Source organism: Poromitra crassiceps, assembly GCF_964638095.1.
Source record: "Poromitra crassiceps genome assembly, contig: HAP1_SCAFFOLD_1866, whole genome shotgun sequence".
Taxonomy (NCBI): domain Eukaryota; kingdom Metazoa; phylum Chordata; class Actinopteri; order Beryciformes; family Melamphaidae; genus Poromitra; species Poromitra crassiceps.
In genome coordinates, this window is record NW_028150550.1 from 1 (window position 1) to 20,604 (window position 20,604).

The following is a 20,604-nucleotide window of genomic DNA, read 5'->3' on the forward strand; positions in this document are numbered from 1 at the left end:
AAATTACATTGCGATTACCAGAGCTGCCGATGTAAATTTTAGGATTTAAAGGAGTGTAAATATGATCCAAATGTAAAATATGGTACCAGGATTGGTTTGATGCAATCGTATCAGACCTCCCATTGAAGTTACCTCATTGTTAGTCTCGCTTGTCGCTTACCAGACCTATCTCCACGTCAGCGCTGGCCATTGTAAACCAGGAGATGGAAGCGTCCAGAACCAAACACAGATGTCCTGCCCGGGATTTTAATGTTTTGTGAATGTGGCTTGCTGAGCAGTAAAGACAGATTTCACTACTCAACAGTTTTGCCAGCACCACCGACCTGCACTCCAGCCTGACAGAACTTTATCATTCCAATCTCATAAATAAATCAGACATGATTTACAGCACAAAACTTATTTTTTTTTATTATTGTTCAAGCAGATTACTGCTGCACATTGCCGTTTGCAAATGATGACAAAAACATTTTTTCCTTACAGTAGATGTTCTAATACAGTATATATATTTATATTTAAAAAAAAAATAGCCTGAGAGGGACAAAAGGCTATTTGGAGTTCTGAAGCGAGTGGTGAAGAGGTCAATGGAGGGATGGAGAGTGAAAATATTGTTTGTTTCTGTCCATCATGGGAATGTCCAGACAAGTCACACTATTAAAATCTGCTTCCAGTGGCTGGGAAGGAGCATTCTGATAGAAACAGGTAGAAACTTAGTCCTTACTGTGGGATCTCTGGATGGAACAGTCATCATGAGTCTCTTGTTACACAGTCTGGCTGGGTGTCTTGGGCTGGCGGACACTAGTGGTTCTGGGGGGGGATGGGTTGGGGGGCTGTCCCTGTCCTAGGGTTAGGATACTGGGCCTAGACTTGACCCACTCCCTTGTATCCTTCCTTCCAGCTTACTGGAATATTTTGGGACACGTTCACACAAAGAACGACAATATATACTCATTGAACACAATCCCCCCCCCCCCCAAAAAACAAAAAACAAAAACAAAAATACACACACAAAAAAGACACAAAAGTTATTCACAGTCCATAACTTTTTCACTTGTGATTTTGATGTCAATGGAAGTCTCACTGGAATAAATGAGCAAACTTAGTCTCGTTATTTAAAATTTCCTAACTTAATCACACACTTCTGGATTGTGCTCTGTGAGTGCATAATGTTCAATCTTGGTGGGACTTCCAATATACTCTCCATAACCGTGTGTTATGTCTGAATGTTCAACTCTTGCTTCTGGAGATAGTTTAGGCCATTTTCAATGTAACAACTGACCAACCAACAGTATTCTATATTAAACCCAATGCTAACATGATGGAATATCCAGCATGTGACAGGTGGGACCGTCTCCGCTGCAACAGGTGCTCATTTGCCCTTCAGGTGTGAGTTCAATTGTGGGGTCCATGTAGGCACATGTCCAGTGTGGGACTTGTTGCACGAGTGGACTGTATTAAAGGGAACTGAAAAAGTGGACTGTTCAATGGGAGGAAGGGTTGATGCAAATACACCACTGTGCCTGACCAAGTGTGTATCTGTCTGTGTGTGTGTGTGTGTGTGTGTGTGTGTGTGTGCGTGTATACGCACGCACTGGGTGCCAGAAGATCTGAAGGAACGGGACTCATTTCCATGGCATCTTTAATATTCACTTGGTGCCGTCTGCACCCACGGATGCGTCCTCCTTAGCATGCCTCTTGTAGTTGCCGTTGTGTAGGGCGCACGGTGACGATGTCATGTCCTCGCTGGGTGTGGCCGAGTCTTCCCTGTCACTTTCGTCGTCTCCCTTTTCCTCCCTGTTATTGTCCCTTTGCACCTGGAATGATACAACTCTTTCAGATGACCAGCAAACGAGACTGATCAGCAGCTGCCACGCAAGTTGTATTAGCGGTAGTCACATTTCAGTATGCCTTGATATAATAATATGACTTGAGTGAAAAAAGACCCCTCAATAGATTACGAATAAAATAAATAAAACAAAAAAATAAATTGTAAGCATGTTCCTAAATCGATCATCGGTAACGTTAACGATCAATCAACATATTAAATTGTCATTAAAATACCAAATTTACGATGCCAAACATTTTTTTCCTCAATCAAAAGCTTTAATTCCACAGCAGCAACATATTGCATATTCCCACAGCACAGCAGCCTATGAAACATAAAAACGTTGAAGCCTAGATTAAACACATTTGTGTCGGCTTTAAGGCGCTGCACAACACACTTTAAACTGTGCGTTGCAGCTCTTCCTCGCAAACACTGAGCTGATGGTGCCGCGGAGATGAGGAGCATCCAGCCAACTTAGCCCGATGAACACAAAACCAGTGGAAACTTAAAATGCTCATGCAGATGTGTGTGTTTGGAGTTGTACTGCTCCAAATGTAGGCAACATTTTGGTCGAGGGAAAAACAATTTCAAAATTCTGCCTACATTTGGAGTGTTATTTAGCCCCCTTCCTGACACGCTAGCATGACATGGTTGGCACAAATGAGCCCTGCTACAGCCATTTCATTGCCCGTGGAAATCGGTTGTGTTGGCAGACCACTCGCGGCCCACCTGCAGTACCGCCACACTTTGGGAATCATGGCTGTGTCGACTAGACACTGCAGTGCAACTCCAAACACACACATCTGCACGGGCGCTTTCTCGTGGTTTCCAAGTGGAACATTTCTTCCTCAGTCTGCAGATTGTTGTCGATGCAAAACATGAAACGCGACGAGGTTGAAAAGCGTGATCTTTTATCTCAAGGGCATTCTGATAAGGATCTTTGGAGGAAACATTTCAAAAGTAGGCCAGTATTGATGTGTTTTATGGTGCCTGCATCATAAGACAAGGGGAAACAGCAAGTTGACCACATCAATATACTGTCAATTTTTCTGAACTTATACGAGTACTTTATTATGTCGATCGGCTGAGTGCCCCTAAAGAGAATAACATTGTGGCTTTTAATGTACAGCACATCACCAGTGAATCTTTGGAACACAGTTACTTTTGTATTTGGCTTCAAAACACACTTGATAGGCAGCACCAGATGGTGAATACACATGGCTAAATAGGACTTCCGTTTCAAGCACTTGACATGTGACATTAGATCCATTTCAGATTCAAAGACATTGTTTAGTCAAAACTTGCACATTCTCTGAATCTCTGGACATGCATACACTGCCTCTCATTAGCCTCAAGTGGCTCAAGAGTGGACAGATTATCACATTCAAATTTAAATGTGTATTCATAGGATTTTCTATTATGTTCTACCAAAAATATGCAAATATTTTTCTCCGGTAAGTGTTGTCCAGAGTTATCACTTTCTGGAGCTCCTCAAGAGTGCTGCTGTTTGGACATTGATTCATTATGATTGGCTGACTGCTCTGCTTTAAGTGAAGACGTGCCACTCTGCTCATTATATAAATGTATTTAACTGCAAAATTAAATTAATTCCATTGACGTTTTGGACATGAATGGCTTCATCTTGTAATGTAAGCCATTACATTCTTTACAACTTTAGAGTTTTTGGAAAGTCTAAAGAACAAAGTAGAACCAATTCCCAGCCAATTCAGTTGTTTTGAAGGCCGACACTAAGCTGTCACCGGTGTTTCCACTGACATGAGGTTGAGTAGATATTGACAAAATTTGAATTTTTGGATGAACTATTCCTTTAAGTAAGGTATCTGCAACGGGACTGTTTAATTTGGAAATCTGAGTATGAGTACTTGGGGGCTGGATAGGCACCGACTACAGTACTACAGGGCAGGCACTTATCAGTGCACCTGTACAGGGACGTTACCGTAGTTTTCTCCACAGGTTTAGCCTTGTTGCGGTCCGTCTTCTCCTCATCTTTGCGGCTCCTCTTCCTGGATGTAGACCGCTCCTTCCTGTCCCTGCTGCGCTCCCTCCTCTTCTCTCTCTTGCCCCTGGAAGAGGCAAACAAACAGTCAAACATAAGGCCACCACATGCCTCTGGGAATAAGTGGTTGTTAATGGTTGTATGGCTCCAATGGAAGGAAAACGTTTTGGTAAGGAGATGTGTGGTTTGGTAAGGCAGGGTGGAGATGTGTGGTTTGGTAAGGCAGGGTGGAGATGTTTGGTAAGGCAGGGTGGAGATGTGTGGTTTGGTAAGGCAGGGTGTAGATGTGTGGTTTGGTAAGGCAGGGTGGAGATGTGTGGTTTGGTAAGGCAGGGTGGAGATGTGTGGTTTGGTAAGGCAGGGTGGAGATGTGTGGTTTGGTAAGGCAGGGTGGAGATGTGTGGTTTGGTAAGGCAGGGTGGAGATGGGTGGAGATGTGTGGTTTGGTAAGGCAGGGTGTAGATGTGTGGTTTGGTAAGGCAGGGTGGAGATGTGTGGTTTGGTAAGGCAGGGTGTAGATGTGTGGTTTGGTAAGGCAGGGTGTAGATGTGTGGTTTGGTAAGGCAGGGTGTAGATGTGTGGTTTGGTAAGGCAGGGTGGAGATGTGTGGTTTGGTAAGACAGGGTGTAGATGTGTGGTTTGGTAAGGCAGGGTGTAGATGTGTGGTTTGGTAAGGCAGGGTGTAGATGTGTGGTTTGGTAAGGCAGGGTGGAGATGTGTGGTTTGGTAAGGCAGGGTGGAGATGTGTGGTTTGGTAAGGCAGGGTGGAGATGTGTGGTTTGGTAAGACATGGTGGAGATGTGTGGTTTGGTAAGGCAGGGTGGAGATGTGTGGTTTGGTAAGGCAGGGTGGAGATGTGTGGTTTGGTAAGGCAGGGTGGAGATGTGTGGTTTGGTAAGGCAGGTTGAAGATGTGTGGTTTGGTAAGGCAGGGTGGAGATGTGTGGTTTGGTAAGGCAGGTTGGAGATGTGTGGTTTGGTAAGGCAGGGTGGAGATGTGTGGTTTGGTAAGGCAGGGTGGAGATGTGTGGATTGGTAAGACATGGTGGAGATGTGTGGTTTGGTAAGGCAGGGTGGAGATGTGTGGTTTGGTAAGGCATGGTGGAGATGTGTGGTTTGGTAAGGCAGGGTGTAGATGTGTGGATTGGTAAGGCAGGGTGGAGATGTGTGGTTTGGTAAGGCAGGGTGGAGATGTGTGGTTTGGTAAGGCATGGTGGAGATGTGTGGTTTGGTAAGACATGGTGGAGATGTGTGGGTTTTACCTCCTCGGTGAGGGTGATCGAGGTTTTTTAACCCGAGGGCTCCTGGACTGACCTCTGCTCCTCCTTATGTGTTCCCTGTGTGAACAAAGTGACTTAACAAGGGCAGATATGTCTTGCCCCCAGCAGCCTACCCCCTTAAAGTGCAAATTCTAGAGAGAGCGGTAGACTAGCACCATGCTTCCTCCGACACATGCGCAGTTGCCAGCCGCTTCTTTTCACCCGACAACGGGGAGCCTCAACGGCGGCACGTAGCACGTGGGAGGATCAAGGTCCCCCGACCGACCAGAGGAGGCGCTAGTGCAGCGACCAGAAGGGGACACGACACACCCTCAATCCGGCTTCGCAGTTCCCACCCGCAGGTAACACGGGGGCGCGAACCCGCGACCCTCTTGTTTGTAGGCAGGGACTCCACCACTACATTAACCCCCCCATCCTCCCCACACACACACACACTTTCTAACTACGTGGACACGGCTGGGCGGTAGAGTTTCCAAAAATAATGGTCACTTCCACTAGGAGAAACCGCACAGAGTATAAAAGCTCAAAACATTTTCTCGTCAGGATTCTGTGTCTCTCATTCCCGTGTGACAGTAAATACTTCTAGGAGAACTTTAATCTCAGAATTCTGACTTTTTTCCAGAATTCTGACATTAAACTCAGAATTCTAACTTTATTTTCAGAATTCTGATTCCTCTTCGGTAGTTTTAAATTGCATGTGTTAAAAAAAACACAACAACGACCCCAAGGTTGGACAGAGACTACATTTTTATTATTAGGGGCCCTTTACACGAGGACAGTTTCTGGAAGAAACGACACAATAGCGTTTCCTTCACACCTTTTCCTTCACATCTTCTCCCCGTTTACATGAGCGCTGTTGAATTTTTAAAACGCCGTAATGTACATGCCAGGTCGCTAGGTGGCAGTGTGATGGTCAACGGGGCGTTGCTCGTCGCTCCACAACTTGGACAAGTTTCCTGGGCACTTCCGGTTGGCTTCCGGACTAACGTTAGGTTACAGTCCTCTCCTCTCTCACAGTCAGTCAGACTAACAGTCAGCCAGACTAATGTTAATTTACTGTCCTCTCCTCTGTCACAGTCAGCCAGACTAACGTTAGGTGTCTCTCCATTCAAAAACAACACAGTTTGCCTTGATCACTGCAAAACATGACATGTCCCTATTGTGTGGAGGCTACACACGGTAAATAATGGTACGCGCAGCACAATACCCGCCGTGGTAAACAGAAGAAGACTGGGATATTAACTTTAAGGCGACTCACTTCTAGACTTGAATGAAATTGTATTCACTTACTATCTGCTCCGTGGATTACCATTTTACAATTTCGGAGCCGAAATTCTAACATAGCGACGTCTTATGGCTATGACGTAATCGTGTGTGTCGTGTGTGCAGGCACGTCAGAGTTTCTGAAATGAGCCGTCTCAAAGCGATTACACGGAGCGATCAGCGGGGAGCATCACCAAGAATTTCACTCTGGAGGGTGGTTTCAAAATGTGTCCTTTCCTAAGCGCAAATTCGCCGTTGCCGTCTAAAAGGGAGGCACTAACGATACAATAATTCCCCGTCACCATAGGAAACCATCCTCATGTAAAGGGTCCCCCAATCCCCCAAGGTGGGAACCGCTGACTTAGAGACTACATTTCCCAGGAGGTGGGGCCTTTCGCACCAGGGTGCTCACATAGGCACAGTAATCCAGTACTTAAAACTACAAAACTTATAGACTACATTTCCCAGGAGGTGGGGCCTTTCGCACCAGGGTGCTCACATAGGCACAGTAATCCAGTACTTAAAACTACAAAACTTATAGACTACATTTCCCAGGAGTAGGGATGGGTACCGAACTCGGTACTTTTACAGGCACCGACCGAATTACGTCGGTACTGCCCCGTACCAGTTCACATAAAAACGAACGGTACCAAATTTCGGTACTTGAACGCATCTGAGTAATAGAAAGAGAGTGGTGAAAATAGAAATTCCGACGGAACCTTAAGGCAACACGCAAGAGCGCGTTACGTCACTACGTCACTCTGGTTCTGAAAGCAAAACAGGACCAGCCGAAAGCTGTGGCTACACTTTTTACCAAGATAGACTCAGACAACACTGGTTGCAACATGTGTGATGTGAATTGCAAAGCTGGCCAGGGAAACACCTCAAACTTGAGGAAGCATGGTCAAACACAAGATATATTTAGCTAAATGCTGAAGACTGTAACGTCTTAGATAGGCTGAGGGTGAATGAAGCAGATAGCCTACCGCACCGTTGCTAACGTTAGCAGCACCTCCTCAGCTGTAACGTTGAGAGAGGCATCGACTTCTACAACATCAAGTAACGTTATTTAATTAGCTAGCGTTAGCTGTATTAGTTGTTTCACTGCCGTTGTGGTTGTTAGATAACGGGGCTTTTCACTGTCTTCACAACGACTGCAAACGTTACTACGTTAAACGTTAAACGCTAACGTTACTCTTGCTGCAGTAATTGTCAAGGGTTCAACAGAATGTATTTCCTCAGCCTGTATAGTAGCTATCAACATGAAATAAAAAGCATTTGAGAGCTTAAACCCGTGGGTTTTTATTTGGAAGGGTTACATTTGCCATAATCTTTATTAACATTTCTTAAAATGCATTAGAATATTTTTATTTTTAATTTTTGGGGTTAAAGATAAAAAAATTTTTTTTAATGAACATTAGGGCAAATATAATACGAAAAGCCAAAGGGTTAAGCTCTCAAATGCTTTTTATTTTATGTTTCTATGTGCTACAGAGCCTGAGATATGAAGGCTTTAGTGAATACTGACCGCTCTCTCTGAGAAGTTTGGATTTTTTTTTATTTTTTACAACTGTAATTTTTTTTGTTATTAGAGCGTGTAAAGTACCGAAAATGGTACCGTTTTGGGTACCGTACCGAATTCCAGGTACCGGTATCGTACCGGTATCGGTTCAAATGTGAACGGTACCCATCCCTACCCAGGAGGTGGGGCCTTTCGCACCAGGGTGCTCACATAGGTGTTCTGCATACAGCCAAGTGGGGCCAATTGCCTTTTCTCCTGCCTGAACACTTTGAACCTGCTTTGATTGGCCCTTCACACAGACACACACACAGAAAATGTTATCCCTATGTCTGCCTCTGGATATTTCTGCTCTATTCATTTTTCAATCTTTCACTTCAATGACTTCAAGGCATTTCCTCAAATAGTTTAGTATTCTATTTAGTTCAGTCATACCTGGATCGACTGCGGCTGTGCCTCCTGTCTTTGGAGCGAGAGCGCCTCCTGTGGCCACTGCGGGGGTTGCTTACCCTTGGCCACGACCTCACAGACAGTTTGCTCCTGTCGGGGAGAACAATGTCACTGATAATGACAATAAGCATAATCACTGGGTTCCCACGCCTTAAAAATCTATAATTCAAGGAAGGACCCAACATGGCAGTTTGAGACACAGACAGAGGTTCATTACAGTTACAACACTGAGCATTTTTATAATGAGAACTAGCAGCTTTACTAAAGCTCACAGACAACAATTAAAAAGAGAGAGGCTTGAATGTGTGAACACTTCTCAACTGTGCTGTGTTACAGTGATGGCAGACTATACCGCTTGCGTTCTCTAACACGCGCAGCGCAGCACAGCAAAACAAAACAATATATCCTGCAAGTTGAGCTATATAGACAGACGTTAAAGTTAAAGCTGCACTCAGTGATATTTTTGTGTTAAAATAAGTGTTAAATGGCTCTATATTCTGACAGCAATCACTGAAATAGAGTGTTTGGTCAGTAACTTGGAACGCTGTCCTCTATCTCTCTCCTGTATGACGTATCTCTGCAACCGTAACTCGTAGAGACTCCGGGATGGCGGCGTTGGATTCGGAGTGAAAAAAATACTGTGGTTTTTTAAAGGCATATAATATAAACATTTCTTTCATTGGATAGTGGGGGGTCGACGCCACATTTGAACCAATCAGAGAAATGTTTACATTTTCTGGGTTTGCGATGCCTTTATTTAACTATATCTATTTTTTCACCCGGAATCCAATGCCATTATCCATGAGTCTCTATGACTTACGGTTGCAGAGATACGTCCACCCTGCATGCAGGACTCCAGGACAGAGACAGAGTACAGCGGGGGTTGGGAGTGCCTGACCAAACACTATTTCAATGATTGCTGTCAGCATATAGAGCCATTTAACACTTATTTTAACACAAAAACATCACTTCTTCCAAATATACTGCTGATTCAGGCCTGTCACAAGCGTAGTGACAGGACAGGAGTGTAAACACGCAACGTCAAATGCCTGGTCCCGCCACGTCATCATTAGGGAAAGGTAAAAAACAAATAATAATAAAAAATAACATAAAATATTGATAGCAACACCGAACATCCAGGACCTTATCGATACGGCCGGTACCGACCAATCAGCATCCGGTACGAATTAAATACCGGTGCTCGGTACCCATCCCTAGGTGACACCCACCCACCCCCACAGACAGCGATTGCACATTTGCACGCTCCAACGGGTATCAGCAATTAGTGATAGCACTACCTACAGCATCCAGCAAGAGAGACACACACACACACACACACACACACACACACAGCGTGCTCCAACGAGTATCAGAAGCAGTCTAAAGTGACAAAGTCCAGACAGCTGTTCAGGCTCAGTACCTGTTTCTCGATCGGGACCTTTTCTTGCGAGTCTTCGAGTGCGAGCGGGAGCGGCGCGGCTTCCTGGAGCGACTGGGGGAGCGCTTCTTTTCCTCTACTGAAAGGAAGAGCAGCGTCAGTCAAGAGTTCCACATCACTTCAGCGCTGCGTCACTATGAGCCGAAGCACACAGCAGATCAGAACTATGAGCAGACGCACACAGCAGATCAGAACTATGAGCAGACGCACACAGCAGATCAGAACAGACGGGGTGGTTTTCTACCTGGTTCCAATACAGCTGCGATGGTGGACGAGGCCTCCCTGACCCTCTTCATCACGCTCTCCAGCTCCTTGGCAGCAGCCTGTGGCGTCAGCTCCGGCGGCTTCACTATGGCATTGTTGGAATGATTAATCCTGGAAAACAACAACACAATCAGCTGACAGCAACTGCAGATTTCACTCTTAACACATTCACTGCCAGCCGTTTTTCAATACTGTAGTTAGCTTCTGCCAAGTTTTTTTTTGGAGAATTTTGGCTCATCTTTCAAGAGCCGAGGATTCGTTTCTGTTAGGATTTTGTGAACACACAATATCTCAAAAGAACTAATAGAATGTGTGCTTTCTCTGTCTAAAAGAGTTAGTTTGTAGAGTTAGTAGTTATGTAAGCATTAGCAGTTGAATACAGCATGGTTTCAGCGTCTGAAAATTTATTCTGAGATAAACGGCTTTTTGTGAAATTCGATAGAACAGTCACTTTAACCATTCATTTTTGGCATCAGTAAGACATCAGACATCTAAACAATAGTTTTGAACAGTAATTTCCTCCATAACAGCAGGAAACCCCCCTCTGCTTCCAACTCCTCCCTCCGTGGGCGTTCTCCTCCGCCCTCCTTGGCTCTGCAGCGGGTCTGTGACAAACGAGTTGCTGCTGCCTGGCTGCTGCCTGGCAGTCTGGATGGGGCTCGCTGGATGGGTTTCGCTCGTTTCTTGGCGTTTCGGTTGAGAGCTCTGATGAAGCTCTTGCGATTCTGGGCTTATTTATGGTGCATGTTTCAAAGTGTGCATCCAGTCTATTCTTGGAACCCCCCACCGTTGCCACCGCTGTGCGTCAGCGCGAAAGTGAAAGCGTTTTCGCCATCCATTTTACAGTATGAGAACGGCTTCCTCGCGCTTTTCCCTCCAGTTTTGGCTCGCCTCTTTCTACTCTGGAGAGACATGTCGCCACTCAGTGGGTCGGTAAAATAGATTATACACATTCAATACCTCCAATATTGGTATAGGAGACGTAAAAGGGTTAGATCAACGTCCCACCGTCAAAAAAAAAAACGTATTCACACGTTCACTGCCATTGACGAGATATCTCGGCTTACAGAATCCAACGGTTCACTGCCAATGACGAGATATCTCGGCTTAATTTTTTTTTTTTTTTTTTTTACGGTGGGATGTGGATCAACGCTCCCCACGTCTCCTATAAAAATATTGAAGCCAGCGAACGTGTACAACCCATTCCACGGACCCACTAAGTGGCGACAGTGCTCTCCCAGACTAGAGGAAGGCAAGCAAAAAGCAGTTGAGGAAGCCATTCTCATGAAAATGGATTGGCGAAAACGCTTTCGTTTTCGCGCTGATTGCTGGCGGTGCGGGATTGCAAATTTGCATAATAGATTACGGGTGGAACACACTTTGAAACACGCAGCATAAATAAGACCAGAATCGCAAAAGCTTCATCAAAGCTCTCAACCGAAATCACAAGAAACGAGCGAGCCCATATCCAGACTTGCCGAGCGGCCGCCAGCAGACAGGCAGCAGCAGCAGAAGCAGTGAGCCTGGTGACGCGAGGTTACAGCAGCAACGAGCTTGTGACATGCCCGCTGCAGCCAAGAAGAACACACACGGAGGGAGGAGTTTGAAGCAGAGGGGTGTTTCCTGCTGTTATGGAGGAAATTACTAGGGATGGGCATTTTAACCAATATAAATACCCGAGTACTCTCCTTCTATTATTAACGAGTAATCGAGTACTCGCTGTGGGGGGGGGGGGGGTCCGGCTTTGGGGGTCCGTGTAGAAACACACGCTTAACCCAAGTTTGGCTATGTTAAGCAGTTCATTTTGAATATCTATTACTATGGTAATGACGGAGCAGGGGTAATCTGCTGTGTGTGGGGCTGTTCACACATAACGTTTGTATTTTTGCATGGAAAAAGCACTACCTGTAGCACTTTTTGTGAGGAGGGGGACCATTAGGTGACGTTAGCTGCAGCTGTTGTCCCTACCTCAGATCTCCGGTGGTTGGATGGCATTCAGCGTTTTGTTCGAGCAGACTTGTGAAACAAGCGAAGGCTCATTTCCAATAGGCCTACATGTCCGGTATAATCCATTCTGCTTCATGATCACTGTTAAAGTAACGTAAATCCACGGGTTACAAGGTCCGGTGTTCTGCCAAAAAGTGAAAACTGGCCAGTGACCATAACGTAGCTGCAGCTAAATAGTGATCGCCATGAAGCAATAAAGTGATTCATTCTCCACATTTCCTGTCGCTAACGTTATGGGACAACGACGACAGTGTAGTCAGTAAAAGTGCCATGTATTCAATGAGTTTTATCGGGGGTGCGTTGTGGAGAAGCGTGCGTCTGTCTCGTGTCGTTAACGGGAGCGCATCTCCACCAGTCAATTCTCGTGATGAGCTGAGAAACTTCCGGTTAAAACTTTCAAAATAATATTACTTTACAAAAGTAAATAGCTTATTGATGCATGTTGGATGAGAAAAAGGTATTTCAACGAACAAAGCAGCAAACCTTGTATCAAAATACTCGTGATGTTAAGATTACGAGTGAAACTGTGGCTGTAAAGCATTACTTAAAATTAATATTAATGCCAATGTTACAATAAGGGTTTTATTTTGAAAGCCCTAAAGCAGATGACATACTTTTACATTTTGGCTGACTTGACGCCCGTGCAGTTATGCCTATCTGAAACACACAGCCATGCTGCCTGTATAGCTGGATCCACATGACGATGCGTGCCTATCATTTTTAAAGGGGTGGGGCGAGTACCCGAACAGCGGAAACATTACTCGAGTACTGACATTATGAACGAGTACTCGAGTACCCGAGTACTCCCGCCCACCCCTAGAAATTACTGTTCAAAACTATTGTTTAGATGTCTGACGTCTTACTGATGCCAAAAATGAATGGTTAAAGTGACTGTTCTATCGAATTTCACAAAAAGCCGTTTATCTCAGAATAATTTTCCAGACGCTGAAACCATGCTGTATTCAACTGCTAATGCTTACATAACTACTAACTCTACAAACTAACTCTTTTAGACAGAGAAAGCACACATTCTATTAGTTCTTTTGAGATATTGTGTGTTCACAAAATCTTAGCAGAAAAGAATCCTCGGGTCTTGAAAGATGAGCCAGAATCCTCAAAAAAACCCTCTGGCAGAACCTACCTACAGTAAAAAAAAAACGGCTGGCAGTGAATGTGTTAATACGTCATTGGCAGTCAACCGTTGGATTTTTTTTGACGGATTAATACGTCATTGGCAGTGAACGTGTAAAAAGGATAAGTGCACCCCAAAAAAATAAAAAATAAAATGCTGTCCTTATCTACTCACCCCTATCATGCCAATGGAAGGACAGATGAGGTTTTTTTAGTCTACAAAACATTTGTGGCGTTTCACAGCAAAACACTTTTTTTTTATGTGCCTCCAATACCGCTCACGTGGCGTAATCCAAGTCTCCACAAGACCTGAGATGCTGAGTTGACTTGAAAAGACATCATTTACAGCCTGTTTTGAGCTGAAATCTTCTCTGCTACAGTAACTGCAGTAACTGCCTCCACCTTCTTGGAGCACCTGGCTACAGTAGCAGGATATACAGTACAGTATGCAGGAATCCTGAAGTTAAATTCAATACCTTTTAAGAACTTTTTCTGACTTATTCCAAGACCCCCCCCCCCGTAGTTATTTAGATTTTTATTTTACAATCGTTTAGGATCATTCTGTGTTTTGCTTCAGCCGTCCTATCGGGATGGGGGTGAGTATAATGACTGAACTTCCCTTTTTGGGTGAACTTATCCTTTAAAACCACGAATCAAGACAACAAACCGCTACATTTCTCACTGACGGGATTCCATTTACAATGTCGGACGCTGGATTAACTGTACTGAGATACTGCAATCCTTACTTCAAGGGTCTGTCTCCAAACATGACTCCGTTGAAGGTCAGGGCTCGGGCCACGTAGTCCTGGTGAACGAACTCGACGAAGGCGAAACGCGTCGGCTGAGTCTCGTCCCCGGCCATCCGCACGAACTTCACGTCTCCCACCTGCTTGAAGAACTCCAGCAGCTGTTCTGCAGTGGTGGTCTACGAATGAAAGACGGCATGTTTAGAAGCGCAGCACCATGCCAGGAGACCGTCACTGTTTCGCAAACGTAACACAAGAAGATAGGGGAGAGAATCAGATGGCAGGGTTCCTGCACCTTCTAGAACATCAAATCAAGGGGCTTTTCCCAGGACTTTCCAGGCCCAATTCCCTCAAATTCAAGGATCCAACACAGCATAGTTTGAGACACAAATCAAGGTTAATTACTGTTACAACTAGAGCCCGACCGATATTATCGGCCGATAACCGATATATCGGTCGATAAGTTGGCCGATATGCCGATATTTTTTTTATTTTGTATTTCTTAAGTCATAGACAACATGTTGTGTATATTTGATATTTTTTCTTAATTCGTTATATTTTATATTTGTTCTATTTGTGTTTTTGTATTTCTAGTTATTTATAATGATTAAATCCCCAGTTACGTTTACTGTTTCATTGCATTGATGTCATTTTGGACAATAAAGTTTTGATAAGCTGTAAAATATCCTGCCTACATTACATATCTCAAGTCATGTCAAGTCATATCTTTGTCAAGTGTTTGATATTTGAGGGATCTTTGCAAAAACATTGTGTAATATAATGTGTATATTTAATATAAGAATATCGGCCGATATATCGATATCGGAATTGTTTTACTCCCTAATATCGGCATCGGCCTCAAAAATCCAGTATCGGTCGGGCTCTAGTCACAACACTGAGGATGAGAACAAGCAGGCTTTACAGAAGATCAGACAACAATGAAAAAAAAGAGAGGCTTGAATGGGTGAACATTTCAACTGCGCTGTTTTACAGTGATGACACATTAGGGGGGTGGTGGGGTCAATTCAATTTCTATTCTTGCACAAAATATATACGGTACATTCAAGCACTTTCAATGACCCACGTCTATTTATGTCTATTTTCAAAAACTTTCAAGGCCTAGCCCCCAATTCACACACTTTCCGGGATTTCAAGGACCTGTGGAAATATAGACAGAGTTGGCAAAAACAAATCATCTTGTGTAGGAAAGATGGTATGTTTCCAACTCAAATCTGATCTAGATTCAGCGTTTGCTACCTGTGAGTTCAGGTTGCCAACGTAGACGGTCCTCCTGATCTCATCGATTTTAGAGGGATCCACATTCCCCATGAGGGGGGGCTGGGAGAGCAGTGATGATGACGATGGTGATGCCCCCGCCAGGTTGTCCAGCACAGCCGACGGCCGATTCACTATGGGAAGGTTCAACTGCGGGTGCCAAGAAAAAACACACGTTATGACAGTAGGGCAGGGTGATATGTACCAAAAATCATATCTCTATTTCTAGGCTCAACGACGATACACAACCCATCTGTGCATTTTCTACGGAGTGGGCTAAATGTTCAGTTGTAACTTGGTGCTTTCACAAAATATTTCCACAATGAGAATTCTGATAATTAATCGTCAGTAATGTGGATAGAATGACTAAATGGTAAATGGCCTGCATTTACATAGCACTTTTATCCAAAGTGCTTTACAATGGGTAGGTACATTCAGACACCCACGCAGGGTGCTGGCGCCACCATCGGGAGCAATTTGGGGTTCAGTATCTTAATTACCCAAGGACACTTCGACATACGGACTTGGAAGAGCTGGGGATCGAACCCACGGACCTCTTGGAACCAAAGCGATTAGCGGACGACCCGCTCTACCTCCTGAGCCACAGCCTCCCCGACTAAGTGGGTAAAAGGCAAATAATAGAACAGCTAGAGCAGTCTGGTAAGTTCCGAAAACGACGGCACTTTACTGTAATGCCGATAGGCGACACTACAATATCCAAAATCTAAGGTGATCTAGAGTCTCATCTCGCGATATCGATTTAACGTTGATATATTGCCCAGCCCACTCACGTGACAGGAGTCACATGACGGGTGCATGAGACAATCAAGAGGAGGAAAGCAGCCGAATCACATTCTGAATGGGAGCTGGAGTGGGAAGTGGGAGCAGACTCACATTCTGAATGGGAGCTGGAGTGGGAAGTGGGAGCAGTCCGGCACCAGGCATCAGACTGGGCACCGCAGGGGCGGCCGGGGCCAAGAGCGACAAGGCCTTAGCCTCCTCCGGGATCTTCCCTGCAGGACAGAAGCAGGTGTTGGTGAAGGCAATAGAGGGACTTTCCTCTCTGTCTCCTCTATGTCTGCACATTTAGCCCACTGTATTCTAGAGAAAAAGAGAGCATAAACTTCCTCACACAGCCTACAAGTGTTCTACAGTCTAACCATGGTATACAGGAGACCGAGCATCCTTACTTTGGCTTCATTAAGAGTTAAATATTCTTCCTCGGTCAATCTGAATTATCACTGGCAAAGAACTTCAAAAGTCTTTTACTGTTTTTCTCACAAACAAAAGAAAAACTGATTTTGTCCTTGGTCTCTTTTCATAGATAAAAAAGGAAGAAAGAAAAACAATGCAGAGAATGAGTCAACACTTTGATGCATGGGTCACCTGTACTGGAAACATATTGGTCATGAACCATACGATATCAAGCATGGGCGCTTTTCCGTGGGGGGGAAGGGGCGATCGTTTTCGCCGTGTTGGAAAGGTGTGCAACACAAGATAACCCCAATGGCTGCAGCACACAGGACATCAAATACAGAAAAGAACAACAATTTTAAGAATTGGAGGAAATGTTAACCAAAATAAAGCATCCAATTAGGAAACTTCATCATGTCAATCCTGATTAAATCTGCTGCTTCTTTGGTGCAGAAGAGAGGTGCATTAAAGAGGAGAGCTTTACACTTGAGAGCTGGAATATTAACATTACGAGGATGCAAACATAGCTACAGATGCACTTCACCATAAGCTGGAGGAACGGAGTATGAATTACCATATCTGTAACAAGACAAGTGTGCTTCCTAAACACTTCCAGTGCCAGGAAATCTATTTCCAAACATAACAACGCAAAGCATTAATGCTTGTGTCACGACTGTCCAAGTAGAAAAAGATCATGAAGTTTAATGGATGGTTTCTTAGCTGCTTAAAGATCCATTTCAAAGCTGCAATGCACAGCAATGTGAGGGAAAACTCTTAGAATATAGAACATATATTTTGGCCAAATGAGGGAGCGGTTTTGTTATTGGGTCTCATACTCTCTCATTTAAAGGGACAGTTCACCACAAAATCAAAAATACATTATCTTCCTCTGGCAGTGCTATTTATCCATCTAATTTAGATCGTTTTGGTGAGTTGCTGAGTTTTGGAGATATCGGCCATAGAGATGTCTGCCTTCTCTCAAATACAATGGAACTGGATGGCACGACTCGGCTTAGTGGTACTAAAAGCGCTTTGAGCACCACAAGCCGAGTGCCATCCCGTTCCATTGTATTGGAGAGAAGGCAGACATCTCTATGGTCGATATCTCAAAAACACAGAAACTCACACCAAAACGATCTCGATGGATAAATAGCACTACAAGACGAAAATGTGTATTCTTGATTTTTGGGGTGAACTGTCCCTTTAACATGACTAGGCCCTCACTATATCAACAAAGAGTAGGAGACAAAGAGAGTAAAGTGTTAGTGATCTTCATAGCACCCCATGTGTGATACGCATCCCACCGGTATGCCGTAGCAACCTGGCCAGAACCCAATCACATACAAGCTGCAGCTGTAGAAGCAGAGAGAGAGAGGGGTGGGGGTTGGGGGTGGGGGTTGGACAAAAATCAAAATAACAAACCAAAATAACAAATATAAAACAACGCTAGAGATAGGAGATACTGTAGTTTCTAGATAGAGACAGCAGAGAGTGGACAACATGGGAAAGTATGAAAGGAAACAAACCAAAAAGAAAAGAAAAATAAATCAAATGAGACAAGGTGTCCATCTTGGAAGGTTCAGCGGGCTACGCTCCTGGTCACATTCCCCCCGTGAAGGCTGCGTTGGCCCGATCGGGGATAGTGGCTTGGAAAACAATGCCTGACTCAGGCTAGTGTAGTGTAACAGCTGGGCCAGTCTAGTCATCTGATATGCACACATAATCACACAGAAAAAACATACAAAACCAAATTAATAAACTCAGTAGCCATCCAGCACCAAGTCACGTGGTCAAAAGCATCAAGTTAGAGGCGGTATTATTTTATTTCTTTAGCTATACAGTGGCACCAAAAGGGGGGGATTTAAGGGGGTAAAAGGTACCAAAAAGAAAAGAGAAAAAAGATTGTTAGCTCTATTGCCATGTATTTATTTTACCATTGTCTTATAACTACTATCACTATTCCTTATGTGGGGGAGAAAACAAACACCAACTACTAGTTGCTTAGAACCCAGTGTTTGCAGTGGGGTAAGCCCATAAATAAATAGTACAACTGACAATTTGTCTTGAAGCTTGGAAAAAAAACTACAGTTCTACTGTTGAAACCACCTTGTGTCACCAAGCACAGCACCCTGAACTATGGCTAAAACTTTGTGCAATTAAGTTTAAATGAAGTGATGAAACAACCTGTGAATGTTGCAGTTTCACACATAAAAGGCAAAAATAGGGCTGGACGATAATTCAATATTGTTTATTGTCTTTCAGTGGAATCATATCATGATCATATTATGTTGCACGGCGCACGCTGATATCGTGACATTTCTGCTGTCTAAATTGACGATGACGAGCGAATTTTACTTTAAAAACTAAATAAATGAGGTATGGTAGGAAAATTATTTGAACGTTTGTTTTGTTTATATGACATCACACACCTAACCTTACCATTTGGTTCAATGCCATGAACATTAATTTAGTTTGATTAACGTGAGTTGCATAATTTAAACCATATCGTCCAGCCCTAGTTAAATATGAACTTGTCAATGACATAAATTGCCCTTTCGATGTGTGTGAGGGGGAAATCGTGTCAGAAATCATCCCAAACAAAACAGAAGTGAAAGCTGAATTCAAGGGAAGGAGGCCACACGTCCACTGAGAAAACCCCAGACATCTTCTGATTGCACTCACCTTCCGCACATGGCACTACTATCAGAGCTCTGTCAATAAAAACAGTATTGGTTAGATGTTGCGCCACACCAACACTGGACGGTTCTCGGTACTTTATATAGCACACTTTGGACGAGAAAGAGAGGGGCGCATTGCTGTGAACGACAAGAACACAAAGGACAATAATGAATTACAGGCAGAGAATTTGCATCATGATTATCCAGCCTGTGCGAGAGGGCCGCAGAGCCAGGCTGTTGCCTTGTCGGACATGCCCGAGTGGGCTGCGCTTACTCGGGCGGGTAGAGCCGCAGCTCCTCGATGTCCCCCAGGAAGCCGAACAGAGTGCGCATCTGCTCGCTGCTCACGGCTGAAGACAGGTTGGTGATCTGGACCACTGTGGTGCCCGGTATCCCGCTCATGTCGCCCCGGTGATTAAAACAATAGAATAAGATAAGAATACAAAATAAAAGCCAATTAGATGATTTAAAGAGTGGTGTTTGCAGGATATCTCGCAGTCATGTCAGTTTAGTCGGTGCGCTGCAGAAAGCAAAGCAGGCCAGGCTGCTAGCTAAAAGCTAGCTTCTTCTTCCTCTGCTTGTTATTATGAACTCGGCTGGCATCCGACCCGCGGGTGCACTAGCGCCCCCTACAAGACTGGAGTTTGCACCAAACACCTCTCTGTTTATTAGTTGTTGTTCATCTAATATAGGAAGGTTCAGGCCCTCAACCTCAAGAAAGAAGTTTATTTCAGTATCTGTTGAGGTATTTTCAGACGTATAAAGATTTGTGTAAAACTCTCTAAATGTATTATTTATATCAGTGGTTCTCAACTGGTGTAGCCTCAGGACCCACTATTTTCCTTGTCATGAAGTCGCGACCGAAATTTCAGATTTTTTTTTAAACCACTCAAATTTATTGCACAAAAAATAGCACATTAATTTAATACACAATGCCTTCATGCACTGTTATAAACCTCAAATGAACAAAAAAGTGCAACTAGGGCTAAAAACCAATTGAAATAAGGCAGACTTGAATTACAGGCCTATATGTTTTTAAATTTAAACAAGTCAAACTGGTCATGCTCAGAAAGTCTTATTTGAACTGTATGAAATATGAAATAAAAGGCAGACTTATCTTGAATTACATGCCTATATGTTTTTAAACAACTTAATAATAATAATAATAAAACAAGTTAACCTGGTCATGCTAATCCAGTTTCAATAGTCTGAATTTAACTAATATGAAATAAAAAGGCAGACTTTTCTTGAATCACAGGCAGGCTATATGCTTTTTTAAACTGGTCATAACTTTTAATTAAACTGGGGCCATGCTAATCCAGTTTCAATCATCTGAATTGAACTAAAATTAAATATGAAATGAAAAGGCAGACTTCTCTTGAATTACAGGCAGAGCATATGCTTCAGCTTGTTAAACAAGTAAAACTGGTCAGGCTAATCCAGTTTCAATAATCTGAATTTAACTCAAATGAAATATGACATATGAAAAAAAAAGAAAAAAAAATCCCAATCAAAACGGCC

The 20,604-nt window shown here is 43.8% G+C and overlaps 1 protein-coding gene across 5 annotated transcripts; it reads right to left on the reverse strand.

Annotated features, from left to right (window-relative positions):
- Nucleotides 1-32: 32 nt before the first annotated feature.
- Nucleotides 33-19,608, reverse strand: LOC310772072 (putative splicing factor, arginine/serine-rich 7). 5 transcript variants are annotated; one of them, XM_083664540.1, is made up of 11 exons: nucleotides 19,358-19,608; nucleotides 19,088-19,221; nucleotides 16,106-16,224; nucleotides 15,194-15,361; nucleotides 13,937-14,115; nucleotides 10,033-10,163; nucleotides 9,771-9,864; nucleotides 8,336-8,440; nucleotides 5,101-5,175; nucleotides 3,780-3,906; nucleotides 33-1,811 (listed from the first exon to the last, which is right to left on the reverse strand). In XM_083664540.1, exons 1-11 carry the CDS (start codon nucleotides 19,483-19,485, stop codon nucleotides 1,644-1,646), a joined length of 1,428 nt encoding a protein of 475 aa, XP_083520666.1. In that variant the 5' UTR covers nucleotides 19,486-19,608; the 3' UTR covers nucleotides 33-1,643. The 5 variants fall into 5 exon arrangements, with proteins under 5 accessions (XP_083520666.1, XP_083520665.1, XP_083520663.1 ...); XM_083664539.1 differs by having other exon boundaries at nucleotides 9,771-9,867; XM_083664537.1 differs by having other exon boundaries at nucleotides 16,064-16,224.
- Between the last annotated feature and the right edge of the window lie 996 nt (nucleotides 19,609-20,604).